Genomic DNA, 16,257 nt, shown 5'->3' on the forward strand with positions numbered 1-16,257 from the left:
ATTTAGCCAGAAAAACTCACAGGAGCTCCTTTTTCTCCAGCAGGGCCAGGTGGTCCTTGTGGGCCATTCCGTCCCGTCAGGCCAATGGGACCTCCAGGTCCAGCAGGGCCTCTTTCACCGGGGGAACCCTGTCACCAAAGACCCATCAGTTGTTGATTAAGTGAAGCTTACTAGAGTCAAATTCCTGAATTAACTGTAAGAGGTCAAACTGCTTTCGGAAATCATAAAAAAGTCTGACTACATTACAAAGGCTGCTTTGGGAAATCATTCAAGTAACACAGTTTCCACTGAATACGGCCACAATGATTTGCAGTGTCCTAAATACATGGAAAGGAGAAGAGCTTCATATACAGTCAGGAAAATGAATTATTTTGTTCCTACACAACTAGAACAGATTCCTTTAACATCACACAGTGTACATGTGTTGATTTGCAACAACCAAACGTATGAAAACAAAGAAATTAAACCTTTCATCTGTTCAGCTTTCATGCAATTGCTGTTTGGAGCCAGACAACAATAATGTAAACTGTGACATAACAGCAGAACTGTAGATTTAGGTACACTTGTACAATTCTAAATATTTTAGCTTTAGTTTTTTATCAACCTATATTTAGACACAGAGATGAATCAAGGCTTACAGTGCAGACTTGAAGCCTAAATTCGAGGGTATTCACATCCAAACTGGGGATATTATTGAGGATTAGCAGCCCTTTATTGCTCTACACTTTCTTTAAGGACAAAAAGTAAAGAGAGAATTTACGCAAAGTATTTTATTATAAATGTGACATTAGCAAGTTGTTGTTGTCAGTCCTCAACATTTTAGTTAAAGTAGCCTTTAATGCAGCTAATACAATCTATCCAAGGTAGCATGAACATCAGCGTAAACTAAACCAACAGTTTGATCAATTTTCACGGGGGAAACACAGCTCAACTCAGGAACATAAAAAGAGCCTGGGTGTCTGAAGAAGACAGCGTGACAGGATTCTTTCTATAATCAAAGGAACATCTCTTCACAACTTCCAGCCACGCAAAGAACACTTTGCAGGAGGTATGCATGTAATTATCCATGTATACCACAAAGAGCAGACTTGAATACAGAAGGTCCTCCACAAGAATCAAATCTTTTCGAAATTCTACAAATTAGAGGGGCCAAATTAGATTTTGAAAGACACATTAATAGCCAGAGCAGTTCTGGAGCAGCATTCATTAGACAGATGGGAGTAAAATAGACCTGTACCAGTATGGAAATAACTCAGGATATAAGGCATGCAGAGAAAACTCCCCACATTTTTGAGGGGAGATTAATGAACTGGGCTGCAATGGCTGGATTCATAACCTTATGTAATCTTAAAAGATCAACATTTTATGGTGGGGATAAATTCTCAACTTAAATAGATACAATATCTATCTTGTTAAAAAGCCTAAATGTTTTTTATGCTATTTTTTTGTTTTTATTTCAAATCAACTGAAAAACATGGACAAAATTATCAAAATTGCACCTCATATTTCAGGATATAACTGTATATCGATGGTGGTGACAGCATCAGAGCCTCACTAAGATGATGCTTCTCTGATGAGCAAACCATTTTCTGACTTCAGTGAGCTGTATTTCTCTGTAAAAGCCTGAAGGTCAAACCATCCTTTTCCCGGATCACCATGTTTCATTACCCTTTTCTTTACTATTCCAATATGGATGCTCTTCACTTTGTAGGGCGTCTAGATCACATAAACATTTTTGATCAGAAGGTTATTATGGCAGCCACATACACAGTGTGTCAGCTGCTGCTGATGTGAGCTGCCACCTGGCACTCATATGCCTGGCCTATTTCATGACCAACATTGCTGGTGACAAACTCACAGTGCTCCAAACTGTCGTCCAAGCTGCCCACTAGGACAAAAACACACACAGGCCTACACACAAGTTCGTTTGAGTCAGATAACTTCACTTTCCTTCTCCCTATTTTCCTTCCCCTTGTTTTACTGATGTTTTTCTCCCACACATTTAATTCTTTGGTTAGAAACAGAACTGCAACACAAAAATATTCAGGCACACAACCCGCAGCATTCATTCTGTCTGTTATTTTTTTCTGTTTTTCTTTTTTGGTCTGTCTCTTTGAGACACACACAGCTTCTAAAAAGACAATGAAGAAGCATCTCTCTCTCTCTTTCGCACACACACACACACACACACACACACACACACACACACACACACACACACACACACAGCACTCAGACTTTCCCACAGCACAACAGAAGCTCAATCTCTGGCAGGAAATCGATGGAGGAAAATATCAGATCTCTTGTGTGCGTGGGCATAGCAAACAGGCTTCTTTTTTTTTCATTTTCTTTTTTCAATCACTACCAAAACAGTTTATCACCTGTATTCCAGCAATTGCTCACTTTCTAGCCTATTTAAGAAGACTATCTCATTTTACAATGGAAATGGCTTCACTCATTCAGAGGACGTCCCTCTTCCCACTTTCATCATCTTTGTCATCCCAGCTCTGCATATCCGCTGTCATCTAATCGGGTGTTGCTCTGTCACTGGTGAGCATGGGGCAATTATCGGGAGCCTGCGTTTAAGGCTTGAACAAAATGTCAGACAGTTCAAAGCTCCCTGTCAGTCAGCTTTCAGCACACAATCTCCACCAGAGCTTCTGAGGCTTTTCATTGCATATATTGCTAACAGAGGGGCTGGAGACAAAGGCATGGAAAAAAAAGTGTTTCCTTTTTTTGTGGATTGCCCTGCCACGCCTGCTTCTTTTCTGGCAGGAGAGGAGGTCTGATTTGACACATAGCAATATACAGTCTAATTACATCCTTGGGAATCCTTGTACTTTGATTCATGGGAAATTATAAGATTTAGATTAAAATACCTGACTATAATCAGAGAACAACAAATTCTTATTGCATTCAACGGGATTATCTTTATGTAAAATATTTTTCTGAAAGTAGTAGTCATCTGGAAAGAGCGACAAACAAAATGCAAACTACCTCCATCTATGTCACAACAGTTGCTATAGCAACTGTTAAGAGTGAGAGGAAAGTATCTGCAGCCAATCAAGCATCAGGGATGACACTGGCTGTTCTTCGATTTGGTAATGAAGCAATGATTAGGCCATGTTTCACAGCAATGGTGGGCAAAAACACAATAAATCAAGTAGCACATGCCTTTTATCAAACTGCGTTTTTTTATAATTGTAAGTCTGTAAGTTTTATCAGTCTAAAACCTATTGCTAAAACTGAAGTGTTTACCTTCCTCTTGTCAATAAAGTAGTTTAAATGTAGCAATAAATTTCAATATAAGTGCTGTCTTAAAACAAATGTCTGTTGACTACAATTAGCGGATTCTGGACCTCACATGAGTTCAAGATCCAATTTGCGGACAATCAGTTTAAACAAAAAGTTTTGCAGCATGGGATGTTACTAATATAGTAAATTATATAAAGTTTTGAGAGTTAATATTGCAGATTTATACTTTTGATTGACTTCAGTCACTCTGTCGTGTCACTTTCTAAACTGCAGTTTCCGTTGTATGTGCTGCTAAATGACCAGAGAGTGGAGCTGTGCACAGCATGTGCAGCTCCATTTTCCAAATGCACAAGTCACTTTTCATTGAAATCTCTGTAGATAGAGAGATGAGGTTACCATAGTAACAGGCTACTTACAATGGGGCCAGGTGGACCCTGAGGTCCTTCTCCTCCCTTTAAGCCAGCTGGACCCTGAAAGCAGAGAACAGGAGATTATTAGATATCTCCCACTGTGGGCCGCCACTTAATGCTATTCAAAGAGCAGCTGTCAAATGGCCCTTTAAATACCCCATGCAAGCACATGAGCATGCCCATACATGTTTGTGTGTAGATATGTGTGCACACCTGTGTGTGAGGGTGTATATGTGGAGGGTTTGTATCCAGAAAGGCAAAGAGTACCTGTCAGTGTGGTAAAATATAATTCATAATCTAATCTCTAATCTCATAATCTAATCTTATAAAATGAAAAAATCTAATTTCTATGCAATGAGCAGACGAGATAAAAACTATTCTGATAAAATTCTGGATAATAATCATAAAGTGGGGTTCTGTGTGGTACTTTTGAGCAGTTAGTGTCTTGCTTGGTGTAGACAGTGGTCAGAGTGCTCTCTGAGAAACAGATGGTTTCCTTTCGAATGAGCTAGCACTAAAGGCTACTCAGATGGGGGACACAAGAAAAGCTAAATTTCATCATCAGAGCACTCAAAAAGAAGCTATGAATTCCATAGCTGTTGAGAAAATGAAAACAACTGTCTTTTCAGAAGTGGCATAGTATAAATATCCACAATGTACCTCTTGTTTGAACCAAGATGAACTGTTTTAGGTTTGAGTAATTCTAGGTTGTGAAAAAAATTGCTCTTCTGGAGCCCCCATTCTGGGCAGATTTTAGTTTTGGCTCACCTGGCAGGGAAGCTTCTGACTCATCAAAGCAAGAGCAGTTTGACTACTGTTGGTAAGACACCGACTACTCGTCCTTTGATAATGTCAAGGGAAATTGTTAAGACATGAGATGAAATTTGATTGTCTGATCTATTTCAAGAGCAGATGGATGTCTCCTGAGAATCTGATTCCAACTACACAACTCCACTTTGGAAGTGACATCGGTGTGTGTCATAATGGGCAATACTGCTTTACTCTGTTTAAAAATGTTAATGTTGTAACAAGGAAAATGAATGCTCATTTATGAAAATGCAAGTTTTCAAAACATTTAATTAGTCTGCAGCTAAGTTCTCCATCCAAGAAAAGAAAGTCTGTTATTTAATAAGTTATGATTTGGTCTAATCTGTAGGCGTATTTATATTATTGATGCAATGGGAGTCATTAAATGAGCTTCAAAGGAAATGAAAAAAGAGAAGAGATGGCAAGGTTCCGAAGCCCACTGAGTTACAAGCTAAGGTATAGTCCATCTATTTCTGCCCCCTTGTCATCTCCTCAAGTTCCCAATCTTTGAATGGCAACGACAACACTAAATCACAGGATAAAGAGGCTGAGACTGTATATGGAAAACACAGCTCACCAGAGGCGGTAAAGACTTTTATTATAATAACTAATTTACAGATTCCAACAGAGCCAGGGGGTGCATAGGCTGCCAAGCAGACCCTCCACCTCTCTGGCTTTCACATTTCTCTACAGTGCATTAAGAGACTAGAAGCATCTTTCTTTGCTGGACACATAAAAAGTTGGGTATTGGCTCATATATAGCCACTGTGTCTTTCCTCAAGACTGAGATAAAGAGTGTTTGTTGTGTGTGTGTATGCCTAAAAAGATTTGCATTTGCACTTACACTCTTTAAACATTGAAATTTCCACTTGTTTTCAGTCCTACAACAGGTGCCAAGGCTTAAATATTGTATAACTGTATTTATGTGCTCCTGGGTGGGATCACTTCAATAGAGAGAGGGAACATGTGAGTGTTTGGTTACATATAGCATGTGTGCTTCCGTTATGAAACGAAAACCATCACTCTGTGCACATGGGACACACACAATGGTTGTAATAAGTCTGGCCAGTGCTGTCGTGCACTCTCCTAATGGCCAGCCTTGAAATGAGTTCTAGCCACATTCCCTCAAGCTAATCCTCAGTCAGCCTCTAATAGCCATCCGCTCTCACCTTGAACTTTTTCTAAACTTACACCCACTCCTGAGAAATAACACAGACCTCTCAGCAGGCTAGTGTGCATGCGATGTAGTCACAACATTGTGGGTTTGAATTGGAATCAAGAGACTCTGACTCATTCTTTGTTTGAAAGCAAAAACAAGTCTCCCCAAAAGAAAGGATCGTTCACCAGAATAACTTTTAATGAGGAAAAAGAAACACGGGTCTAAAATGCAGGCAACTGACTGGAGTGATATTCTAATGACAGAAATGCTTTCCCAAAGACATATTAGCAACAACTTACCATAAAACTGCTGATATTAGTGAGAAAAACGTGTCAATATTGCACCTGGCTTAGTCCTCTATTAGTCCTATGTAAGCCAATCCTGCAAATTTTAGTCCAGTCCATTGCCAAGCCTGACATTTGGTTTAACAGCAGGTTGTTAGCCTGGTAATTGGGGTTTAGAGCTAAAATCAGCTGGGTGCATGCTCAGGATGTGGGATAACACACTTCTGTGGGCATATGTGAGGATGTTTGCACAAGTATTTATCATGAAGGTGGTAAGTATGTTACCATAGCCCCTGGAAGACCTCTCGCTCCTTGGAAACCCCTCAGGCCTGCAGGTCCCACCTTGCCAGAGGGACCCTGAAGACCTGGATCGCCCTACAGAGGAAGAGAGAATAATCCTAATAAATTACATCAGCTACTCATCACCACGAATCTGTGAGAACAGAGTGAAATAGTAAAATTGATTTGTTTAGTATTAGTTTAAATACTCTCTAATGTGGAAACAATGGCAATTGATTAAGGGGTAATAACAAAATAAAGAAGTGCATTCCTCAGATATTAAACTAAAGGAACATAGGTAATTATTATTTTTCCTAAACTGTCTGACACTTGTAAGTCACAAAGATTTGTCTTCTTTTGATCACTTTCATTCTCAACATTAATGTGTAATTTTGTTAAAACTGAAAAATAGTCAAAACACTTAAATAACAATTATGTATTCTGGTATAAGTTCCATTATACAAATCAGAGTTATCGATTGTACAAGTGCAGAGGAAACAATTATAGCTACTTACAAAGACAAAAAAACTAAATAACCTTCATGAAATTATAGCATGAAAATAAGCTACATGAGCAGGTTTTGATTTAATCAACATTGAACATGCATTTTACTTCACCTTTCCACCCTCTTTTCCAGCAGCTCCAGGTAGACCTTGCTCTCCTGGTGGACCAGGGGATCCTGGATGTCCCCGCTCTCCACTTGGTCCTGTCTCTCCAGTTGGTCCCTACAAAAAAAAAAAAAGATCACCTGTAAACTTCCAAAATTTGAATTATTTTCAAGACCATTAGATGCATTTTGAACACTCTATGAGCAAACATGTACATGGACACAAATTTTGGATGAATATCATAACAATTATGGTAAGTATATCTTTATACCTGAGGCCCAACCACCCCTCCAGGTCCTGGAGGTCCAGTCTTTCCTTGGAAGCCCTGAAGAGGAAAACAGAGATTTGGTTGACTGCGACATAGTTCTTTGTTAGAAGCTGTAAAATATGTACAAAGTACAACATGTACAGCTGATTTCACTCGCCAAAATGGTTACCATGGCTGTTGGGGAGGGTCTATAACTCTACAGTCAGTCACTGCATAAATGTTCATTTTTGTTTGCTGCAGTTGTGGTAACAGAGCGGTAAGTATGGTGAGTTATTCCAGGATAATGGGAAGTTGTGAAAACAATCAACAATTATTACAAATTTAAACAAACCCACAGAATTCTGTGAAATTATTCCAGCTTTCCTGCAAATTTGATAAATCACTGAATTACACACAAACCAAATAAACCTTTTCAGTATAACAAGGTAAACAAAAAGTGACAAATGGCCTTTTCCTGCATCTACTTTCAAATTTGCCATTGCTGTTAGAATCTGTCAGTTTTCTCTGCAATTATGTTTTCAATTTGGTGCTTGTTGTTTTGGTTTGATTCAGAGTTTGAGCCACAAAAAAATATTTATCTATCCATCTGCTTTGGATTACTTTGCTGTAATTTCATTGAAATAAAAGCTTTACTTTTCCCCCTTATCTATTCATCCATTTTTTAGAAATGATGTGGCAAAATGAAACATTTTAGGCTGAAACAATCGGTCCTAATTCTCATCTCTCTGCTTCAGCCAGCAGCTGTTCAAAAATATGGAGACAAAAATGTAAAGCAATCGGTTATCAGAAAAACACAACTTTCTTGTTTTATGTTAGTTAACTTGTAATCCAGATATAGTGACATTGAATCGTAAACTGAAATTACTGTTTTTCTCACCTCCATACATTTTTAATTGTCATAGGAAGCAACTTATTCTGGTAACTGGTAACTACTCCTTACAAAACCTTACAGAACATGTAATGCAGAGCATAAATCTCATGCTTCAGGTCTGTATTTAGGCAGGTTGATATACAGGAAGGTAACAGAATACAGAATAATCTTTGATAAAATCTGTTGCCATTAACAACATTGCCTTGTCCACAAAGCATTTTCTATTTCCTCTACTTCAATTTTGCCACAAGAACACAGTTTCATCCTACTTCACTTGTCCTCTTCAATCATTCAGCATTTCTGCTGTTTAATAGAGACGTTGACTGGATTAGTGTTTTCAGCAAAAAAATAAGTCAACAACACTTGGACAATACTTTGTAGTAGTACACAAATCTTATCTTACAGTTTTGTTGCAAATGAGTAATTATAAAAACACAAAGCATAAAATACAAAATACTATTTTTGTTGTTGAAATGCGGTTACAACAGGTCTCTGAGAGACCAAAACAAATGATGTCTCGGGTCCAGATGGCATGACAAAACTCACCGTCTCTCCCCTTTGTCCAGGATGACCGGGCAGCCCATCTTTCCCTGGTGGTCCCTGAGGGTGAACAGGTGGAAGAAGAAAAGAGAACATTTGAAATTAATATTTGAAAAGCGTACGAATATGTGGATGAGGCCAGCTCACAGTTTGACAGGAGCTACTTACATTAGGTCCTTTGGGTCCGGGGAAGCCAACGGGTCCCTGTGGCCCTTGAGGTCCCTTAAATGGAAAGAACAGAAAGAAGAGAGGATAAGAGGCGGAACATATCATCGCAATTTAGTGTGAAATAAGTTGGCAAATTCCCCTTTATTACCGTTGTGATTAAAAAATAATGTAGGGTTTTTTAAACATAAATAAGGTGTCTTAAAGACAATTAAACAAATAATTTTTGATTGGTGATCAGAGACTAGTTGACTGATGGGACCAGCAGCTGGTACACTTTGAAATTGATGCGACAAAAAGCTGAAACTCATTTTGCCATAATTCTATGTAAAAAAGGAAAAAAAACACAATACTGATCAAACAAAATCCAATACTAACCCGCTCTCCTGGTGGGCCGGGAGGTCCATCATTGCCTGAGGTGCCCTGAGGAGAAAGCACAGAGAAATGTGAGCTTTGTCACAAGTGTCAGACTTGGAAACGTGATTAAAATGAATGCAAAGTTCCGATACTCAGGTTACACAGCAAGTCACATGCACATTTATATTTCTACATGATGGAAAAATGTGACTACTGTGATAATAAACATGAAGACACATTCTTAATGACTGCTCCCAGAATATATTCGGCCTTGGCTCTCACCTTTGCACCTGGTTTTCCTGTTGGTCCTCTTGCGCCTCGTCCTCCTCGTGGACCCTTTATAAAAAAAGTGTAGAGCAGTAAAGCAAAACATAGTAACAACAGAGGACGTAGCTGTACAAAGGCTCAATAATCAGTGTCTTTAGTCATCTCTGCCTCTCTAAAACTTCCCACCCAAAACTCAGAAGGGATGATATTTTCATTTCAAAACTAAATGTTTTTTTTCTTACCGTTGGGCCACGTTGCCCTCTAGGGCCTGATTTGCCAGCAATTCCCTGAGAAAAAAGAAGACAAAAGCTTTCATTTAGGACAGAAAACATACTTTGTACTACCACCCAGTGTTGGCACTTTCTGAATTCTTTTTCCAGAAGTTACAGTCGAGCAAGTTTTAGAATTCCAAATATACTTCGACATCAGACAGCAGCAAGTGCAGAGGGAGTCAGTGTCAGGGATGAAATAGAACCATCTGAGCGTTTTTGGACACAAATAAATAATCAAATTTCTGTGGTAAGTGGTTACCCGCAGGCACCTGACAGATACAACTACCTGTCAGTTCTGAGGCCAGGCGTGTCTGCTTCTCAATGTCTGAGAGCGCAGACGAGCTTGTCTTGTCAATAACAACCCCCATCATTCAACAGCCCTCACTCTCATCTCTTCATCTGTAACCCTTTTTCCTCAGGCCACTCAAGTCAGTTTGCAGTCCTCCTTCAAAAGCTACATATAAATATATATACACACAGACAAAATATGTATCTTGGTTTTGAAGAGAAAAATCCTACAAATGCCTAATTTTGCATTTTTTGTTCATGTACTTCTGTTGTGTAGTTAATTTACAAGCAAGGTTTGAAAATGGTGATCTCCACAATGTCACTCACCTGTTTGCAATCACAGAAAAGCACGTTGAATTATGCATATTGTAACTTTGCACAAAGCAGATTTTAGAAGAATACTTAAAATGATCTTTCTCTGTCAAAGTTGAGTTTCGTGTCTCTAAGACCTCGACGTTGTGCTGAACAAGCTGTGTTTTGATATGCAAACTATCTAATTTTACTTTTTTTTTGATCAGTAGGAAAGCTCTCAGTGATTGAAAGTGTTTGCTGTTCAAAGAAACTTGCTCACCCTTGCTCCTTTTTCGCCGTTTGCCCCAGGGAATCCTGGGAAACCGTTGGAGCCCTGCAAGGTAAGTAAAGAAAAATTGGAAAAGGGAAACATAGGTGAAAAATACATTAAAAGTAGTGAAATATAAGTAGTGGGAGTATAAAATGATAGATGACAACGGCCCACATGTCACTGAGACTCAGGAGGAAATAGTAGGATTCCTTTTGAACTGTCTGGAAAAAAGGCTTATTAACGTAGACAATGTGAAGGCTTTACATAGAAAAGACTGTCATGCAACTTGGGGAGATTGTTATCATAGGGCTACAGGTTCTGATTTGAGGTTTCCCTTAGAAAAAAGAGCACCTTCAATGGAGATCAAAAGGAAAGTCTTTTTGTCACTTACTGACACGGACTGATACAAGTGTTAGGCTGTTAGCACAGGGAAGAGCCAAAAAGGGAAGATAAAAAAGACTACGAGAGTAAATAGAGACAAAGGACAGAAAAACAGTGGATCCCCTTTGATACCCATCAGCAATTTAGTCACTGGGATTTTGCAGGCTGTGCTCTCTGATAGTGGTGATCGTGCCAGTCAAACAAATACTAGGAAGGTAATCACTGTTGGCTAAGAGTACCAAGAGCTTACAGACACAGTCTGACTTTATGCAGAAATGGGTAGCATCAGCCATTCTAAGTTAAATATGTCTATGCCTTGTTTGTGAACCAAGGTCATGTGCATATCTCACTGTTTTCAGTTTAAAACATTTTCTGATGCAGTGCCCATCTACATTGCTCATTACTGTTCATGTGCATATGCATATTAACCATATTACTGTGCAGCATAAGCAAGGACACCACAACAAAGTGGTGTGAGCAGAATTGCAAGAGGTAAACAGCAAAACAATGTGCAGACAACAGGAAAGGGAGATCTATGCTTCTGAATTTGTTTTTCACAGAGGTGCAGTTACCATAAACTGAAAGGAGAGCTGGTACTGGACAAGCATGACTTGTGCCACAGAGATAAGACAGTCCGCTGAAGCTTTTTGCAAATGGCACTGAGAATTAACGATGTGGGAAAGCTGTTAACAGAGAGTGATGGGGTGCAGCAGCCAAAAAACACAGTCAGTGGAGGGATTTGTGGGCAGGCTGATTAAGGGGGAATAACGGCTGCTGCTGGGCCAAAACTTTGACCCTGAAGCCACACATGAGGACATTGTGACATTTTATAACATTGATGGTACTTTGAAGTTGAACCATTGGCTTTGTTTGGTCCTATTTTGCATAGCAAAAAGTTAATCTCCCTTATATCTACAAAGGTTTTTGACTCGTGGGTAATAAAACCATTCAAGTTCAACAAAATGCTTCACACACACACTCTTTGAATTTAGATAGGGTGTCACAATTTTCAAATTCAGGAAATTTCTTACATGAAAAAACTCTTTGTATTGAGGCAAAAAAGGAGGAACATGTAGAACTCTTTATACTTGCCTTTACAGTCTCACCTAAAACGTGTTTTTAGAAGCATCTAAATTCTAAAAGGAAGATTTTGGTCTTGGATGACTCCACTGGGGAACCCCTGAAGGCAACCTTTCTTTGTTTCCAAACGAACAGTTCTTACAGCACTACTTTTAATGAATATCTGGTATACAGACTAAATTTCTAAATATTTCTACTAAAAAACTAAGTATACGTTCAAGGAAATGAGAAAAAAACCCACAATAAACAGTTTATAACAAATCCATGGGATTACTGGAACAAAAACGTTACCCATCTTTTTTAATCTCCCCCACTTAATAATTTGTAGGACACCCTCAATTTAGGTTTTGCTGACATTGACAGGCAGAGCGGGAGCCTAACTGGTTGTTGTGAGAGTAGGTCATATCAGTGCCAAGATGTCAGTGCTGACAGCAGCAGAGAGGAACCAGCTGCAGCAGCACATCCTGATAGTGGAGCTGTGGCAAAATGGACAGCATTACAGCAAAGGACTGCCAGACTCTTAGATAATGCCTGGAGTGTAAGAGGGAAGATGGAGTGTGTGCAATAGGTATCTGCTTGGGTTAGTGTTTGTGGGTCTAAGGGTTAGTCAGCAGACTTTAGAAAGGGGTGTGAGTGTAAATTTAGAATTAGGTGGATTTTGATGGACAAAATTTTGTCCCTTGACTGAGACAGTTGGCTCAGATATCAGATTGCATAGTCAGGAGACAAGATTAAACTCTCGTCACACACCTTGGGGCCTTGTCTCCCAGGGTACCCAGGCAATCCAGGGACTCCAAGTTTTCCCTAAATGAAAAAAAAGGTATTATAAATCGTATTAAACAAAAGAGAAGCGTTAAATTCATCTTGTGCCACCAGAAACCGGCAACATTTGTCAATTCAGATGATGTATGGTCTTTATTTACCTTCTCTCCTGCTGAACCTATGGGACCAGCTTCTCCATTGGGTCCTGACTTGCCCTTGGGACCCTCTGGACCATCCTCTCCTCGAGGTCCGTGAACGCCGCCTTCACCCTGCACGCAGAGAAACAAATGTGATATCGATCTGCAACTGAAAACCTCAGCTTTCTCTTTAAAGGAGGATGACCCACCTTGTCACCTTTGATGCCCATGTCACCTTTGAAGCCAGGGAATCCATCCTCTCCCTGAAGGTGAAAGTACCATTATTTTTAGTTGAGAGCATGAAATACAAAACTGACAAATTTCTGAAATATATTTCACATCTCATTTCTGTTATTACATCTAAACTTGGTCTCACTGAGTTTATCATGGAGGTTTTGGTGTACTATCGAAAAATTGTTTTATACAATACTGACATCTAGTGTTAATTTTAATTAAGCTTCAATAATACAAGAGGTTTTGAAGAATTGCCTCTCAGTCTTTTCACAGCTGCGTCACTCTGCTGACACCTGGTGGTAAACACTGAGAATGCAATTTTCAAATGTTTCTCATTTTTGTTTTTTATTTTCTCTACATTTTCATAAAAATTACGTCACTCAAACAGAAAATACATTATACACTGAACCTTTTTAGCTCGTGCCTAGTTTACAACTTGTCTAAGCTGATCTGACCTGAGATGATGTGTCAAAGTAGAATCAGTTTTTAAAAAACATTTGGTATATTTATTCTAGCTCTCTGAGGAGCCTTAATTTCCTGACAATACAGATACAACGCTACACAGAGCTGGCAAACAAGCAATGGCCAACCAATTCCATCTGACAAAACAAAGGCAATAGATCAATCTTCACTGAAACTGCCCCACAAAACAACTTAATTCCAGTTTAATGCTCCACACTCCATTTCATCTCAGAGGCATGAGTGCTTAACTGCCAGCCTGAAGGGCCTTTAAGAGTTTTTCCACTTGCCAGATTCAAAGAAAGGCTCATTTGAGAAGGAATTACAGCTCAAATTTGCCCATTTCTAGAGAACTGACATCTGTCAACCACGCTAAGGGAAAAAACATGAGATTGAGAGGTTTATACCTTTTCTCCTCTGTCACCTTTAAGGCCTCTAATTCCTTCGGCACCCTGGAGAGAGAGAAAAAAACAGTCAGAATGAAATGCGCAGACAATGGAGAGTAATTTTGTTGCAGCATCACAGCGACTTCTGTTGCTTTTACTTTAACACCACGAGGCCCAGGATAGCCGATGGATCCCATAGGACCAGGAAACCCCTGCAATTAAGAAGAAAAAAGAAAAATACTTGAAACCCTTTTTAACCACTTTGTGAATGCCTTCTAACTACAAGCCACGATTTGCTTTACATGGGTGCCATGTTTATCATATAAGAACAAGTCATTTGTCACCCACCAAGATATGTAGGTCAGTGCAGTGTATTTCCATTAATTTTGCCGGATAGTGTATACATTTTGTGGTAACTTTAAACCTTGGCCCGACTCATGGTTTACCCTGGGTTGTGCCACTTTTGATGAAACTAGCTGAATATCTAAATAGATACTTGATTGTAAAATCTATTTAAACCAAATAATAAAATTCAACTTACAGCTGTTCCTTTCTCGCCTGAAGGACCCTCTTTGCCTGGATGACCCTATAAAATCAGATTTTACAAATCACAATCTTGGGTTATTTCAGAATGACAGAAATGATAAAAAGACATCAGATGGGATACTTACAGGAGGACCATCAGCACCGGCAAGTCCAGCCAGACCTTGTTTCCCTTGAGGTCCCTACAAAGAAAGCAATAAATATAGACAGACAGTCACACAGGGAGGTATATGTTCAAAAGATTGACATATATTCTCAAAACCACAATGAAAATGCTTTCCGTTTGACAAAGTCACAGCTTATGCTTATGATGTGTGCATTTTCTATGCAATTCTGACTTCAGAGAAGCTAGTTAAGGCCTAACGCTCACAGCCACAAATCTGCAAAATCACTTATGAAGTCTTGACTGAAACATGCACTTATCTGAGCTGCAGACATGTGGGGGAGGGCTACAAGAGTGTTCGGCTTCCCCTTTCACTTACTTTTTCACCAGGAGGCCCAATTGGACCTTGAGGACCAACAAGACCCTGAAAGACAGAGGACACAGAACTGTGATGACAGCAAAAAGATGTGGCACCTTTTTGGTATAAGAATACTTGTCAGGTCAGTTTGGGAAGGCCTATAACTATTGTTAGTAATTTGATTGTTTTTTAATTAAATCACTTTCTGCTTTCAAGAGTTCAAACCTATTTAGATAAGTTCAGATCCATTTATTTAGTTGTGCAAAGAAGGTTTATTATTAGTCACTTTAAAAACAGATCTTTGTTAAAAATAAAATACCCAGGCTGTGTTATTTTATGTGGCTTTGGCCAGGTATACCTACAATGTATGAGTTATTTATTCAACCTTGGACAGGTTCATCGGGACGGGTTCCTGCTTATTCTTTCCAGGGGAATGATGCCATCCTGTTCACACTGTGAGTATCAGCAGAAGTGAAACTCTAACCTGGCAATGGCAATTTAGCTCTGACTAAGATATCAGAAGTGCTTTGTACTAAGCTTGATACAAAAATTGAATATTTTGCCACTAACCGGACAAAATAAGCAGACCGAGTGGAAATATATATAGACTGACACAAATGTCAGCAGGACAGAAATGTTCTTTTTTCTCTGTTGTCATGGATATATACTGATGATGGACCCTTTTTTAATTACTTAGAATGATTTTTTGCTCTTTTCTATGGGAGTTTTGTGATAGAGCGCGGCTTAAGAAATGAAGAACAAAAAGGGAGGGGAGAACATAGGGAAAGTATAAGAAAACTATGTCTATGGAGCTTTGATGCAGAAAACAGGAGCACAAGAAAGTATGAGGACACATAGGCAAGGGGTGGAGGAGAGAGAGTCAGAAAAAGTACTGTACGAGACACAACAAGAAGGGCAGAGACATCAAACAAAAACTGGAACAGAGAGGTCGATACACAGATAAAACTTACATGTGGACCAGGCAGGCCCTGTTGCCCAGGAGGCCCTGACTCTCCTTGTGGACCCTTTACACATAAAAGAAAAAAAAAATGAAAGAGCATTTAATTAAATTTCCCATCGCACTTGATTCTATTTCATTCAGTCTTTGAATAATTCACCAAAATTTAATAAATAGAGATTAAATAAAGACAACGTTAATTTATGGAGCTTTTGGAGCTGAAGAGCGAACCATCTGGTGACATAAGGCACAAAATATAACTTTGCTTATGACATTTAGTCAGCAGGGATGCATTTGTCATATACAAAACACATAAAAAATCCTCTGTGAAATAATCTAGTACAGCTGTTACAACAAACACAAAATAAATCCTTTCTACAGATAAATTTAGATTCCTTGACAGTGGGTGCAAATGTCCTCAGTAAAAATCTTCTTTTCTAGGTAAGAATTCCTTAAAACATGCC

General features: G+C 39.1%; 1 protein-coding gene across 5 annotated transcripts in view; it reads right to left on the reverse strand.

Annotated features, from left to right (window-relative positions):
* The window catches only part of LOC140268285 (collagen alpha-1(XI) chain-like), a 75,610-nt gene that overhangs the window by 19,785 nt on the left and 39,568 nt on the right, over positions 1-16,257 (reverse strand). For all 5 annotated transcript variants that reach the window (XM_072363061.1, XM_072363060.1, XM_072363059.1 and 2 more), the window contains exons 23-42: positions 15,807-15,860; positions 14,857-14,901; positions 14,503-14,556; positions 14,373-14,417; positions 13,990-14,043; positions 13,853-13,897; positions 12,962-13,015; positions 12,777-12,884; positions 12,604-12,657; positions 10,402-10,455; positions 9,513-9,557; positions 9,286-9,339; positions 9,025-9,069; positions 8,650-8,703; positions 8,488-8,541; positions 7,074-7,127; positions 6,812-6,919; positions 6,201-6,290; positions 3,672-3,725; positions 21-128 (exon numbers count right to left, since the gene is read on the reverse strand). In XM_072363061.1, coding sequence (XP_072219162.1) covers positions 21-128; positions 3,672-3,725; positions 6,201-6,290; positions 6,812-6,919; positions 7,074-7,127; positions 8,488-8,541; positions 8,650-8,703; positions 9,025-9,069; positions 9,286-9,339; positions 9,513-9,557; positions 10,402-10,455; positions 12,604-12,657; positions 12,777-12,884; positions 12,962-13,015; positions 13,853-13,897; positions 13,990-14,043; positions 14,373-14,417; positions 14,503-14,556; positions 14,857-14,901; positions 15,807-15,860 — 1,233 coding nt within the window. The remainder of the gene's footprint in view (positions 1-20; positions 129-3,671; positions 3,726-6,200; positions 6,291-6,811; positions 6,920-7,073; positions 7,128-8,487; positions 8,542-8,649; positions 8,704-9,024; positions 9,070-9,285; positions 9,340-9,512; positions 9,558-10,401; positions 10,456-12,603; positions 12,658-12,776; positions 12,885-12,961; positions 13,016-13,852; positions 13,898-13,989; positions 14,044-14,372; positions 14,418-14,502; positions 14,557-14,856; positions 14,902-15,806; positions 15,861-16,257) is intronic.

Source organism: Leuresthes tenuis, unplaced genomic scaffold (assembly GCF_036924035.1).
Source record: "Leuresthes tenuis unplaced genomic scaffold, fLeuTen1.0.hap1 SCAF_14, whole genome shotgun sequence".
NCBI classification, from domain to species: domain Eukaryota; kingdom Metazoa; phylum Chordata; class Actinopteri; order Atheriniformes; family Atherinopsidae; genus Leuresthes; species Leuresthes tenuis.